General features: G+C 43.4%; 1 protein-coding gene across 2 annotated transcripts in view; it reads left to right on the top strand.

Annotated features, from left to right (window-relative positions):
* LOC113587152 (astrotactin-2) overlaps nucleotides 1-15,506 on the top strand; it is a 266,976-nt gene that overhangs the window by 145,692 nt on the left and 105,778 nt on the right. For both annotated transcript variants that reach the window (XM_035526959.1, XM_035526958.1), the window contains 3 exons: nucleotides 5,729-5,813; nucleotides 6,407-6,481; nucleotides 8,872-9,009. In XM_035526959.1, the coding sequence (XP_035382852.1) occupies nucleotides 5,729-5,813; nucleotides 6,407-6,481; nucleotides 8,872-9,009 (298 nt within the window). The remainder of the gene's footprint in view (nucleotides 1-5,728; nucleotides 5,814-6,406; nucleotides 6,482-8,871; nucleotides 9,010-15,506) is intronic.

Here is a 15,506-nt window from a genome sequence, read left to right as displayed (position 1 = left end):
ACTGAAAGTCAAATGCCTGCTCGTGAGATAAGCCACAGGCTGTGGAGGATGCTAAACAAATGTCACCGATACGCATCTGTTGTAGTATGGGGCACCATAATAGCAAAGCTGCACCTGTGGCCAATGGCATTGCACCAGGGATAAATTCCAGAGTTCATGCGCCTTTGATAAACGAGACGAACTGGTTCTCTCTGTGGTGGAAACATTCGGTTCATGGCCTCTTTGCTTGCCTGTTTGTGACTTAAGATGTCCATCTTTTAAATGCAAACTAAGGCTCTTTGTCAGGTAAATTGGTAACATTTTACTCTGTGACAAAAAACCATTAACGAATGATTGTGACTGCTGCTATTCTATATTGTATATGAAACTGTTATTGTGTATGCACAAATATATCCAAGTTAACTTTAAAAGTATTTTATTTAGTTTTTCTAAGTCAGGTAATTAATTAAAAATAACACTGTACAGATCATAAAAATATTCATTAACATATTTTAATTGTTACTAATTGTTACAAAGTGTTTAATAATACCTGTCTTGACAGTGTTCTTCATCATGATCAGGTTTTCTAAAAATATTAACATACTATTAATTACTATTAATTGCAATTAATAGTAGTTTCAGTTTGGTTTGTTACTGATTTATTCTAAAGTGTTTTTCTGCATTCCTTGCATATCCAGCATATTTGTTTGAGGACATGATTTTATTCACTCTACTCAAATTGTTTACTGCTAAGAATGAATTTGAATGTTTGATTGTCATCTCATTAGCATATCTCCTTAGTGATTATGTTGTTTATGCCCATTCAGTCCACGTTGCTATTTTGCCTGCATGCAACTTCTTACCTACTCTGCTCAAAATACCCTTCAACTCCTCTGTCCTCATATATCTGTACACCATAGCACATCAGACACACATCAGAGGGGACAGGGGGAAAACCTCTCACATTACTGTCCAAACGAGAGAGAGAGAGAGAGAGAGAGAGAGAGAGAGAGAGAGAGAGAGAGAGAGAGAGAGAGAGAGAGAGAGAGAGAGAGAGAGAGAGAGAGAGAGAGAGAGAGAGAGAGAGAGAGAGAGGCTGTCTACCAGCCAGCCCAATCCCAGCATGGCCTGATTAAGCCGCAGGGTTATCGGTTCAGATCCCCCACTTCTCCTGCTCACAGGTGGAGTGAGAAGAAAAGCTGTTTGGCCACGAACTTATTAAAAGAGAGTCGAGCTTCTCCCTGCGTTCATCAGCTATAAATATTCTCCATTTGTCCCCCGTCTTCCCTACACATGCGGCTAATAGCCGATGAAATGGCTCTGTCATTTGGCAGTGCTCAGGGTTTATCAGCCCGATTTATCCACCTCCCATGTGCTCATACATACACACGCACACACACAGATGCTTGCATACACACACGCTTGCTTTCCTGTCCATCCACTTCTGATGGCATGGGTGATGTGATGAATCTCTTAAAAGCCTGAAGTTGAAATTGCTTCCCTTGAAATTGTGCAACAGTGGAAAATATGTATTGGGACAACAATATCTCTTTCCCCATGCCCATGCTATGAACCTTTAAATCAGAAAAATTGCCCACGTGGCCTCTAGCAAGATTGGAAACGCATTCTAATGAAACCTATCATTAATCACCCCAGTCGGACGCAGGGCAGAGAAAAGGAGGAGATGATTAGAGGCTGGCCCACTGCTCTCCGCCCGCCTCTATGCTTCATACTACTCATTTGGCCCTTCATTTAAAGCCGAGGAAAAACACCAAAAACGTCTGACGAAGGGGGCCCGATGCCAGCGCCAGAGCCATGTTTACACGCCGAAGAAACTAACTAGGTCTGACATTTTGGTAGAGACGTTGATGGTCAGAGTCGATGGTGTTAACATTTCTGGAATTATTTCACTGCACATTTTTATCTGTTATGTGTGTGCATGGGACAAATAAACTTTGATGTGATTTGATGTGATTAAACAAACGGCCGCTAGCCCCTTAGGGCAGCGAGTGACACATCGGGGCATTGCAATTGTATGCAGCAAAACTTCAGCTGGCGTTTTCCGACGACCTCCCCGCTGATGTCAGTGTGGCAGTGAGTGTGAGCTCCTGGCTAACAGGGCTCGCTGTCCTTGGCAGGATCGACGTGATGTTTTTACTTGTAGATCCATGAAGGTTATTAGCAGTTCGTCTCAGCGCCCTTTTGTCGAATACAAATTAATAATCAGAGATAGAGAGGTTCAATCTCTTTTTTTGTTTTACCTAGAATTTTCATGCACAAGAGAAAAGCAATCAATTTAATCTCCTTTGCCTGACTTTTATAGCTAGCCTATGGCTCTGGTCAGCGTTCCTGAAACACATACAGCCCCAACATATGGAAATGTTGAATACTGGAGGAAGCATAGTATATCTCTTTGGCATTCCAACCCACTGAGTGCTACTGTATATACGGTGGGTAGACTATCCTAAGGAGATGTTCAACTCATGTTACAAGTACAAACAAACAGCCCTGTTGTTTTGAAACAACTCCAAGAAATATCTTAGCATTTGAAGTGCCAAAGGAGTTCAGTAAATGCTCCAAATTGTCAGCAGAATGAAAATTGTTATTAAGAACTTTATAAGAGTTACCATTCATAGGCAGAATCTGTTTGGTCATTGCAGAAAATGATTTTAATTTAAATCTCTAAGTCAAAATTAATGTGATATCTTCCCGTGAGAGCCACCGCCAGCAGTCGAGTGAAAATTCAGTGATTTTCTGACAGCATTCTTTTCTTTTACTTTTGGAGGATTACAGGTATCCATCTCGCACCCGGGTCATGAACTTATTTAATGAATTATTTAATACCCAGTTATAAAATTCATTGCCATCATTATGCCTTGACATGCTGCCACGCTGTCTTCCTGCCAGAAGGAGAATGAGATGTCGAGATCCCCCATCTTAAAGTGATCGGGGTGCAGTCCTATAGCGTTGGGCATTAGCCACAGACACACACACTACTTGCTTGGCATTGTTTGAAGATACTTGGACTCCTGTTCAATGATGGCGAGCAGAGTTTTTTTGCTCGGTGTCAGAATGCAAGCTACCGTGATCATCCTGAAAACTACTTGCTTGGTGCTGGAAAAAAAAGTAAATTTATGTGGAGGGATTTTTTTCATTTCCCAAGTAATAAAGATTAGCGTCCCTTTGTTAGCTATTCACAGTGCTGTGAACCATCTCTGGCTGTATATGTACCTATAGGAGCAAACTTGGCATTTAGTCATTTAAATGGAATTATCATTATTTAGCATCCTGCTAGCATAGGAGCTGGTATTTTGGATTTTGTTATGTACTCCTAACCACCCCCCACCCCCCAAGTTTGCCACTCTTGTTTATGAAATGTAAATGAATCCACCAACATTCAGAATCAGCTCGTGGGCTTTGTAATATCGCTTGTAATATTGCTTCACTCCCCCATTTATTACAGCCACCAGCATTTGAGGGTTTGCGGTTGACGTAGTCATTCAACAGACACTCCGTGCTTCTCATATACAACTTCTCCAAAGTTCTGTATCCCCAAGGCAACGGATTTGCACTGCGTTTTACAGTATTCATATAGCTGAATGAAGAAGTCTGGAATGATAAGCTTTCTGAGTAATGATGCCTCATAACCTTGGTGCTATGAAACAATTATTTTTCTGTTGATGCAGTAATGTTGCCAAGTGGAATAGCTGATTTCTCGCTAAACTGATTCAGTTTGGAAGAATAAACAATGAAATATTTTCTTTGTGGTTGATACATTGGCGTTTGAAAACCTGACAAAGGAACATCGTAAACAAATATGAATGGCTGTGAAAACACATACTAATGGCTTTGAAACCAAAAGCAGTGTTTACTAGACCTGTTCTTCAGGCCCACACCCGTGTGCAGCCGTGCATGCTGAGGACAGAACTGTAGGCTCCAGTCATTTGTTAGTGTAGGTGTGTGTAGTCCTGAGACTGCACTGGTTTGTTAGTGTAGGTGTGTGTAGTCCTGAGACTGCACTGGTTTGTTAGTGTAGGTGTGTGTAGTCCTGAGACTGCACTGGTTTGTTAGTGTAGGTGTGTGTAGTCCTGAGACTGTACTGGTTTGTTAGTGTAGGTGTGTGTAGTCCTGAGACTGCACTGGTTTGTTAGTGCAGGGGTGTGTGTAGTCCTGAGACTGCACTGGTTTGTTAGTGTAGGTGTGTGTAGTCCTGAGACTGCACTGGTTTGTTAGTGCAGGGGTGTGTGTAGTCCTGAGACTGCACTGGTTTGTTAGTGTAGGTGTGTGTAGTCCTGAGACTGCACTGGTTTGTTGGTGCAGGGGTGTGTGTAGTCCTGAGACTGCACTGGTTTGTTGGTGCAGGGGTGTGTGTAGTCCTGAGCCTGCATGGGTTTGTTTTATGCAGGTGTGTGTAGATCCGACACTGCGGTTGTGTGGTTCGCGTGGTGGTTTTCTGCTCCATGCTCTGCACATTTTTTATTTGTGTTATTTCCTCTTCAGCTAATCAGGTAATTTTAAAGCCTTTCTGGGCCAAAGGTGTTAGAGAAGCTAAAATAGGACACTGGACCTAAAGGGCCTGGTTTACTGTTTGGGGATGTAATGACTAGTCCTAATGTTCTTAAAGTCACGCTGGCCGTGGTTTGTTCGGGTAGGTGGTTTCCCTGTTCTCTGATACTGTGAGTGTTTTTGTTAATGATAATTGAGAGCCCCCATGATCAAGGGTGGATATTTCAGCAGAGCCTTCCGCTGGAAAAGAAAAGAAAAGCAAACCAAGTAAAGCAAAACTAAATGAAAGGTCCTCACAAAGGCAACAGATTTTGGTCTTTTTGTTTGTTTTTTTTGTTTTTTGTTTTTTGTTTTTTGTTTTTTGTTTGCTTGTTTGCTTTTTAATCTTTTTGATTTATGAATCTTGCTGCTCATATTTTTGACAGATCATAAATCATCCTGGGACCCATGGAGGAGCTGAAAACTAAGAACCTGCTATTTTATTTTGTGTGTGTGTGTGTGTGTGTGTGTGTGTGTGTGTGTGTGTGTGTGTGGTTTGTTTGTTCTTGTATTTTTATTTGTGTGTGTGTGAGTGTGTGCATATGTGTATATATTTGTGTGTGTTTGTGTGCATGAAATGGAAAGCAGAACACTGAACACCTTTCTGGTTTCAGTGCAAAAGACTAAAACATCCTCTTTTTTTTTTAAATATTCTTTTGATAGACTTCATATATTGAATAGATTCACCTACCATGGTATCTGATTGTGAGTGAAGGCTGCCAGATACTTTCTGGAAATAAAGACGCACATGTGTCTTATTGCGAGCTTTCATTGCCTCAATATCTCACCCCTGTGCTTGTCTGAGCGGAACCTCTCTGGCTTTCTAAAGTGTGACTCCCTCTGGAGGTCTCTCTGATATCAGTGGTGCTGCATGTCTGCATTCTCAGCTCACAAACTCACTTCATTCCTCAGCGTGTCAGAGGACCGGCTGCGATGTCCCTCGAGAGAGCCCCTAAAATGAATGATTCCACAGCTCGCCTCCTTTAGGGCCCAGAGGCGGGTTGGAGGGGGCGTGTCAAATCCTGGACAAGGCCAGTGTAAAGGACAGAGCAGGGTGTGCCTACTGGGGTTAATGCGAGCTGGTCAAGGCTTCGTTGGGCGCGACCGGTACATGTGACGGATGAGAGGCCAGGCTGACGTGCAGCCATGATTCAGGATAAATTAATAACTGTCACTTCTGCGTCTCTTGCTCGGCTCGTTACAGGAGAATGCAGCTGCCTGGATGGCTACGCCCCTGACCCCGAACATGAGCACCTCTGCGTCCGCACCGACTGGGGCCGCAATGAGGGGTAAGGGGCTAGCAGACACCCCCGTGCCCTCCTACGGGACAGACATGAGCAATGAGCAGCAGACCGGTCCAGTAGGAGAGAGAGAAAGAAAGAGAGAGAGAGATGAGGGAAAGAGAGAGACCCTAGAAGTGGGAGGGAGAGAGGGAGAGGGTCAGAAGACAATGATTCATCATCTCACCACGAGCTCAGCGAAGGGGCACTCCTTTCTGTATGTTAATAAACTGGGCCAGCTGAGAAGCTGATCATAGTCTTGGTCTCTCCTATTGGCCTAATTAAATGGTTGAATGTGGTTCAGGAACAAGAAAATATACTGTAGTTGTTGTTTACTCTACACACTGACGTTTACCTTACACACTGGCAAGTGTGTGGACAGGAGGTCCATTTAGATACAGTGTGTACATGACAATGGATACCACAGTTGTCTGACTAAAGTGTATAATTAGAGTGTTATATTAGGCTCGGGTATATTCGTGCTGCCGTATTTCCTCATTGAGTCTTTCCACTGTTACATCACATCACATTTTTCTAGTGGTTTTACATAATTCATTCTTCATGTAATATAAATGTGTCTGTTCTTTCCTTGGGTTTGGTAGTCCATGGCCCTATTCGAACCTGGAGAGGGGTTATGATCTGGTGACAGGAGAGCAGGCCCCAGAGAAGATATTCAGGTGAGCAGAAACCAGGTCCTCGCCTCCCTATCCAAACACAGACGCTGGCCTCCACTAGAAAGACAGTACCTAGCCAGACGGCCTGCAATTCCCATAGGCCCTTGAGTTCAGATAGGGCACCCTCCCCGCACCCACACACACACACACACACACACACACACACACACACACACACACTGGTCACCAATCCACATTCACAGTAGGTAGGGATAGGTGAGAGTCCCTGGAGGACCTCCAGGAGCACGCTCGCCTGGGGCGGTGCTCTGTTCCAAAGCCCTTTTGGAAGCTTTCTGCAGCAGGCATTGTGAAGGAATGCCTGCCTGATGTGCACTTTGTCTGTGACATCCTGGACAGATGGAGGCTGGAGTGTAGCACCTCAGAGAGCTTGTTAGAAGCACCTTTCCAGTCATGCACAGAACCGACTCATCCGGAAAGTTCAGAACCTGGGGAAAGGGGTCCGAGCAATATATTTAGATTTAAAGGAGTTGATCTGAAAAGAGAGGGGAAAACAAGCAACTGGTGTCATTTGTAAACAAATTTCGTGGCATGCTCACAGACTGATTAAACTGCCCAATATACCTGCATCTACTACAGAAACACCATACTGCAGATGCTGCCAAACTATTGATAGGAAATTTTGGTTAACAAGTGGCTTATATGAAGCATTGTGAACTTCTGCTTACTACTAAATAGGCCCAATTGGTTTGTTTGGATTGATTGCACTTCCTGGGCTGTAGCTTGCCATCATTACATTTAGCAATTCTAATTCCTTGCCTCGCCAATTAACAGTCCATCACAGTTTAATTAACAAAGCGCAAGATGTAAATGTTTCCAAACTTGCAAAGCAGTGGATGAGAAACTGCTCGACAGTGCTGAATTTCCACCATTTTAGCCAGGGCACAGGAATGGCAGTCAAAAAGCGGAGTCTTTCAAATTTATTACTGCCCTCCCCCGCACCTTACTTACCCGCACTGTCCTCGCTCTCTCCTGGCCGATGACACAATCATTAAATGCAGCAGCCCTATAGTTGATTGATAACAGGGAGGGGGAGGCGATCAATGGCCTCTCTAGCACCAGTTGATGGGTGAGAAAAGGGACAGAACCATGGGTGTCTTATTTATGAGTGGAACTGTGTATCGATCGGTCAGGAGGTCAGGAGCCAGGTGTGTGCAGTGACCAAGATGTTAGAGAAGTGATCCTGACAAGAGATGGGCAAGGACCATAGGCAGGAAAAGTAGCACAATAAATGTGGAATTCCATATGAATTCCATATGATGCCAGGGTTCGGTCACATGTACTCCATCCTGCAGATTTATTCATCCGTTAAAGTCCCATAACCAAACTTGAGTATGACTACTTTTACGGGAATGCTTCTTCACGTGTTTGTTTTTCATGACAATTTATTATGGCTATTTAGTTTTCGGAAGACCCCTAAGTTGCATGCTACATTTAAGCTTAATTTGTTTCTATGCTACACACTAATCGCTATCATTGTGTGTTAGTGAAAATTCAGGGTGACTTCTAAGAAAGTAAAGACTGATTTGTAAAACTTAGAGGGAGGATATACACTTAATATTCCTTATTCGTTGGTACGTAGATTAATTTTTAGCGAGTTAATGATCCGTTAGGAGGAGACAACATTAAGTGCTCTATCAAGAATGTCACTGTCGCTGAGTATTTAGCAAAGAACTTGAATGAAAGTAAACACCAGTATTCATGGGGGTGTTTACAAGGTCAGGGTAATGGTAGCAGAGTCAGCAGATGTGTTGATCTTCAACCTAGCAGACTTCACTGATGCCCTGGTGGGAGCTTGTTCAGGTTTGAACCCCAGCTGTGCCACATAGAGGTCATGAACATAAATAATATAACATCCATGTGTTCAGTGGGACAGAATGACAGTTGGTTCAGTGCTTGGTGAAGTAGTGAATCCAGCCAAAGTATCCAGTTTGACCATAATATTGCATGACCCTAATCTTTCACTTAATAATAACAATAGGCATAATACCAACAGAAATAACTACTATAATTATTATAGTAATCTTATAAAGATTACTTAACCACTGAGCTGCCACATTACTAAAATAATAATAAGTATTAATAATGATGTTATTTATAGTAGTAGTAATTACATTTGTGTTTATTTCTCTGCCAACACTTCCCAAGCACCATCTCTCCCGATATCAGCATTCCTGGATAAGGCAGTGGATCCAGACCTCCCTTACACTGTTGCTGCTATCACAACACCTGCTTGTACCTTTCCGCTCATACCAGGCTTGGCTTCTCCCGGAGCGGTCCAGTTTCCTGCTGACAAGCAGCTGTGTTGTTAAAAAGTGGCAGTCAGCGTGGCAGGCATGTGCTGATGGCCACTGCTGTTGTGCCTGTCCACGTAGGTCCTCCTACAGCCTGGGACAAGGCCTCTGGCTCCCGGTCAGCAAGAGCTTTGTGGTGCCACCTGTGGAGCTGTCCATCAACCCCATCGCCAGCTGCAAGACCGACGTGCTGGTCACCGAGGACCCGGGCGAAGTCCGGTGAGTGTGCCGCGGCTGTCCGGCCCAAACCAACAGGAGCAGACATGTTAGAATAATAAATATTTGAACATGTTTCGTCCCGTGGTGACAATTTTGGTATTGGAAGTATGTGTCAGCATGTTGCTGTTATTTACCTACTATCTGCCTAAATATAAAATATAAGCACGGACACACACACACACACACACACACACACACACACACACACACACAGGGGGAGAGAGAGAGAGAGAGAGAGAGAGAGAGAGAGAGGGAGAGAGAGAGAGAGAGAGAGACAGACAGCACATTTTATTTCTGAAACTCTTTCTGAAGATGATGTTTATTGAATTGAAGCGTAAACACTACTTGGTGAATCGCTTGCAGTGAACTCCTCTCCCAGTGTGAACCGTAGTTCATACCGTTTCTATCCACACAGCTCCTGAAGGCGGGCCCTCTCAATGTTGCTGCCTGTCACATCTTCATGTCTGATGCTAAGTGATAGGCTCCACACCTGCTGTTGATGTGAACACCCTCTGGGAGACCAGCTATTTATTTAGTTTCCTGCAAGTAAAAAGCAGTTTTGCAGCTTCGCTCTGAACACATGAGCATTAATATTGTTCTCCCATTGCTAATATGTACCAATGCTCATTGTGAGAGTTCTCAGTGATATTATATCACACACAGTTCATAATAAAAGGCTTGCTGGCAAATAATTTGCTGGTTTATTTTAAATGTTTATTTATCAGGCAGTAAATTTGAGCTTAAAAGCCTGTCAGCCAGCAAATTATATACTGAGGGGATGCTAGTACATTAACAGGAAAATTTAAACTGTTATGAGACACATTCATGTATTATATAGTATATGCCAAAAGTAATACGCTGCTTAAAGGTTTAGTTATTTATGACCATTAGTTCATGTAGTTCACGGAGCTGTGTAGTTTTCCTTTATTGTATTGCATATAAACAAGTGATGCGTATACTCCAACCTTTGTTTTCAGATAAATAAAGATGAAAAATAATTCTAAGTTTTCAAAGACTTGGTGAAGGAAGGTTTTTTATGAGCTGGAACAGCAGGTCTTTCATCTTTCCCACCTATTGATAGCAGGTATTGAGGAAAAAAGTGCTCGTGATTGCTCAGTGCAAACTCATTTAGCTTACACCAGTATCAGTAACGGTGACCCAGAAAGGTTACAGGACACCAGTGGTCACAGAGCATTTAAGCTTTGAATACCAGCGCTGAAGGACCCTGGCGCCCAGTCGAGTGGAGACACTCCTCGCTCTGAGAGAACGTGGCAGAGCAGAGCAAACATGGCTAATCTTCCCACCACTAGCCAGCTAATGCAGCTGTCTGTGGTACCTTGGGATCGTGTGTAGCGGGAGGGGACTGGGCAAAGCAAGACGTGCCGCAGAAATAACAAACACACAAACAAACAAACGAACACAGCGGGAAGAGGGGTCATGGGCTTTGGGAAAGCATCAGAGGCACGCTGGAAACCACAGAGGTCAGATGCCCCAGCCCCTGCCTGGAGACGTATGTGCGGCGGCACCCCGTGCCACTGTGAGAAGCAAATATAGATTTGCTGAATCTCTAATCTGATTGGTCGACCGCATACATGAGGGGAAATGCACTTGGAGATGGGGTAAAACACGAGAGGAGGAGGTTTGTGCTTGTTATACTTTCACTTGCTTAAACATTTCAAGCCTGGAGAGGCCGCCTCTAGTCCGACTCAAGCCCATGATTGGTTCATCACTAGACCTCTGCAACTTACTTATCGACACCCTGCTGGTGTTGATGATGCAATTATCTACTTGTTGCAAAGAGTCCATTCACACATGTGCAATGATGGCAGCGGTGTGAGGGTAATGTTTTGAGGCTTCTCTAGGGCTTTTAACACCATACAGCCCTCGCTACTTGGTGAGAAGCCATGGGAGATGTAGGTGTATACCACCATTATCGCCTGGTTTACTACATGGCACCCAGATGCCAGTTTGTGCTTTTGCAAAACTGTTTTGGACCAGGTGTTGGAACAACCGACGGCTCAATGTGGCCAAGACTAGGGAGATGGTGTTGGACTTTAGAAAAATTAAGACCCTGCCAGCCCTTATCTCTGCCCTGCAAGAGAGGCTGAAGGTGGTGGAGGCCTTTCTGTGGAAGCTCAGGGCCTTCAATATATGCTGCAGGATCCTACAGATGTTCTTTCCAGTCGGTTTTGTCCAATACCATCTTTTATGCAGCAGTGTTCAAGGGCAGGAGATACCAGCAGATCAAACTGACTCATTATTAAGGTTGGATTAGTCCATCACTACCAAACTGGACTGCCTAGAGAGCAGTAGAAGATAGTAGCAAAACTGCTGCTAATTACTCCTTCTGATAACTGCTGTTAATAATTGCTTCTAATAACTGCTGCAGGAGTAAAGTGGTACAGGAGGTGATTCACACCCACCATTATAAGACTTGTGAGCACTGGAGTGAGAGGAGAGCAAGGCATCACAAACAACCAGCAAATAACACATCAAACCCAAGAGTTTTGGGTGTGTTTATTACGACACAGCGATAGAAGGTTAGCAAATTAACTGGAGCTAATAGTTCTGTGCCAGCAGACAACAAGGCAGGGGAAAGAGCATTTCTTCAGCTGCGCCTCCTGAGTCTGCACTGTGGCAACGTCATCCTTCTCTAGCAATCTTCGAGACAGTAGCGAGGGAGGGAGAGAAAAAATGAGGAAGAAAGCAGAGCCGTTAGCATTTGCAACCCAAGTGGAGTCTGGGGAGGACTCAGTAGGTGCCAGCTGTGCGTGATTTGCTAGGCCCCGCCTCCACCCCATTTGGTTTCTCTGCAGTTCAAAACAACAGTGGTGACCGGGTTCCGTCTCATTCAGCACCATGGAGAGCTCTGCACAGCCCCAGAGGCCTGCTTTCAGTGGGTCTTCGGCGGCGGGGTCGCCCTGCACTGTCACAGCTTCTTTACTTCATCTGCCCTGTGTTAGATTTCATGAACAATCATGAGGAAAATGTGTAGCCACAAAAAAAAATTATTTATTTGTTTTACCTGATGGCTATTACTTATCAGCACTTTATTGTGGTCTAGACGGTGACACATCAGGTATAATGTAACATGATGTTTTACCGTTATACACCCTGCCATTTACCAGCTTATCACTTAATGACTGGTAGCTTTGTGTCCTTGTAGGACTTAATGTTTGTAGTGATGCGATGGGAATTGTATGTGGCTATGACAAAACTATTTTCCCCAGGGATCAATAAAGTGTTTGATGTATCTATCTATCTATCAATCCATCTATTTGTCTATCTATATTTCCCACATGTGCTCATAGGATTCATGGAACCCTCTCCCAGAAAAGGGAGGAATGACAAGGGAATTTCCCTGCTGAAAACTCTTTAATTTAAAATACAAACAAACCAGCCCTGTGTAGTGTAGAGGGATTTAATGATCAGCGTTTTGAAGCAGCAGCTCAGCTCCTGATCACTGTGCAGAGAGACACCTCGATTTCTCTGCCATGATTCAGAAGTGAATGAATGAGAAATGAAATGAATGCTCAGCAGAAACAGTGATTTAGGATAAATTATGTTTTTTTTTTCACTTCAGCGCAAAATAGTTTAATTAGCTTTTCTTTCAGTCTCCCATGAATATTTATTTCTCCATTTCACACTTTATTGCATTTTTTTCTTTTCACTTCCCACTTTAATATTCTAGCATTAAAACTAATGTTATTTATCAAAGTTCATGGATCAAACAGGACTCCAACTTTACCGTAGAGCTGCTCATACCCCTCAGAGGACTGGTATTGTTAACAATTTATTAAGTTTAATTAGTGGTTAATGTCACAACAGGAACTAAATAATAACTTTGAGAACTTTAATGATGGAAACATACATTTCATGAGTAATTAGAAGAGTTTTACAGGAGTACTTTCAATCAGTTTAATGTATCTGTTTAATAATTAGTTCTCTGTTAAATGGGAAGTAACTGTCAGATCACAGCACTCAATAATTAATGAGGCTCTTTAATTTGGCTAATGATATTTAAAAAGAACACTCACAAGTGAAGGCTGCTTATTAGTGCGTAGAAAAAGACTCACAGACAGACACACACACAAACACGCAACATTCATCCAGAATGTTGTAGAAACATCGAACAACTTGATATAACTCTAAATCTTAAGACATCCATTATCCTCCAGAACAGCGGGCTTTAATTTAAACCAGGCACAGCTAAAGGTTTGTCCCCAGGCCGAAAACCCATTCCCACCTAATCTGCTACATAACATATGCACACACAGTCAACAGATGATGACTTCTGATCGCGAGCAATGACTTCCCAAGCAGTTCAGAGACGGCAGCAGTAAGGTAAGAGAAAGTAGTGCCTGAAGTCAAAGACCCAGGAAAGCAATTGCTGGAGTGCATGTGTATGGTCAAAGCTAAGATCCATTAGGAGCTGAGCAGGGCTTTGTGGCTTAGACTTCTCTATAAGGACCTTTTAATAGTCTTCAGTGAGTGACAAGTCAATTGACTAATTAAATATCACTCTGATGATAATACACCCAAGTTAGGGTCTGTTAAGGGCTTAGCAATATTAATCTGTGGAGCCATGCTTGCTAAAGTTTGTTCATTTCTGCTGCGTTTAATTATATCCCTGAAGCCTTTTAGATTGCCAGAGAGCATTGGCATTTAAAAGACAGACATGTGTGTGTGTGTGTGTGTGTGTGTGTGTGCGCGTGCGCGCGTGTGTGTGCATGCATAGAGCAGAGTGTCATTTAAAGAAACTGAATGGTGATAGGGTTGATTTTAAAATTAGCTTGAATGTGTAAACCAGTAAAAATGTCTTGTTTTTAATAAGGGTAAAATGTGTTTTGCACTACTGTTTAACTAGCTTGTGGTTATGAAAACATGAATATAATTATTACCCTTAAAAAGGGGAATATCTTTGCTAAGAAATACTTTAGTCGCTGAAATCAATAAAAAATTAAAACAGTTGCTGAAAACCAGTCTTACGGTATTATGGATTGTTTTCCTTATGAATTTTAAGGAGAACACTTGGGGAACCTTGGCTAGAACAAGATTATCTACAATAAGATTAATTAGACACATCACAACAGAATTGAGTTCTGAAGAGGTATTTGAAGAATGCAGTTACGAAGCAGTGTTAGAAGTTCCGTTCTGAAGAGGTCTGTTTCTGGCATTTCTCCGGGACCCTGGTGAGGTGAACAAGAGCCTCTTGCAAGGTTGTCTTATTAGCTGTCCCTATTCATTTTGGCTCTGGGTGAAGCATGATGAGAGGTCCTAATCAATATTTCCACTCAGAGCTTGGTAGTCGTGGAGGTAGTATTCTGACCTTGTGAGCTTTTTGCCTGGATCTAGACAGTGTGCACACGTCTAAAACTAGAGAGCCTTGCGGTGGCATAATACTGCTAGGAACCCTGGGCAAACACCTGTAATCGATGTTTTGTAGACCATTCTTCATTCACAAAATATTAACACATTTCAACAAAGTAATTACCCATATTAAAAATGCAGCACATTTGGGTCGAGACAGCAAAGGACTCCAGTAAGACCTTCATTTTTTCTCACGTACTTTTACTTTCCTTCTTGTGGAGACCCATTTTCATTTTCTGTTAGCAAACTCATGCTAATCTTTCCCTCTCTGTGGTACGTGTGGATTCGTCCTCTTGAGCTTGGCCGTCGTGCGTAACCCGGGTCGACAGAGTCTGTCTCTGACTCTGCGATTAGTCCAGCTCCCCCTGGGGAATCTGTAGGCCAGCGCAGGGCTAAAGCGAGCCATGACAAACCCCTCCAACTAAAAGCAGTCCATAAACCCCTGACCAATCGATGGCTGTCTGGACATCTCCGGCTGTGTTCAAGGCCTACTGTTCCATCAGCCTGAAGCTGCCAATAAGTTGTGGGGAAATGTGACAGCCCTGCTCCTTTGACGAATTGTCCACTCAGCATGCACGCATACACGCGCGCTTACGCAAACACGCGCGCACACGCGCGCACGGCAGAAACCGCGCAGCCTCCCTCGGTGGCGCCATGCTGCAGAAATCCATACAGCAAATCGTTCAATCATCTGTTTTCAGTGTGGAGCTGCTCCGCATAGCATTTTTCCTATAGGGAAAACGTGCGGTCTGACAGAGCAGCATTGGGTGGCTTTAGATTCATTTGTCATGCATGTTGGATATTTCAATTAAAGGCTGCAGGGCTTGGCAGAGGCACACTGCAGTCGGAATACGTGATGAAGCTCCGCTCACTCGTGAAGTAAGGGCAGGGCTGCATTCATCAACTTCAGAGCAACACCGACCAATTATAAGTTTGGTAATCACGCTCAGGCACAATGCTGCCTTCCAACGTTGGTGATTTATCTCTCCTGAAAGCAGGGAGTGGAGGTATACCTAGGAGAAAGAGAGAGAACGAGAGGGAGGAGAGAGATTAATAATAGCAGATTAATGTCACTGCCTGCATGCAACTTAATCCTGCAAGGCTGCTTTGTGCCAGTGCAAGACTTT

Source organism: Electrophorus electricus, chromosome 6 (genome assembly GCF_013358815.1).
Source record: "Electrophorus electricus isolate fEleEle1 chromosome 6, fEleEle1.pri, whole genome shotgun sequence".
NCBI lineage: Eukaryota > Metazoa > Chordata > Actinopteri > Gymnotiformes > Gymnotidae > Electrophorus > Electrophorus electricus.
This window is presented reverse-complemented; position numbering and strand designations above follow the sequence as displayed.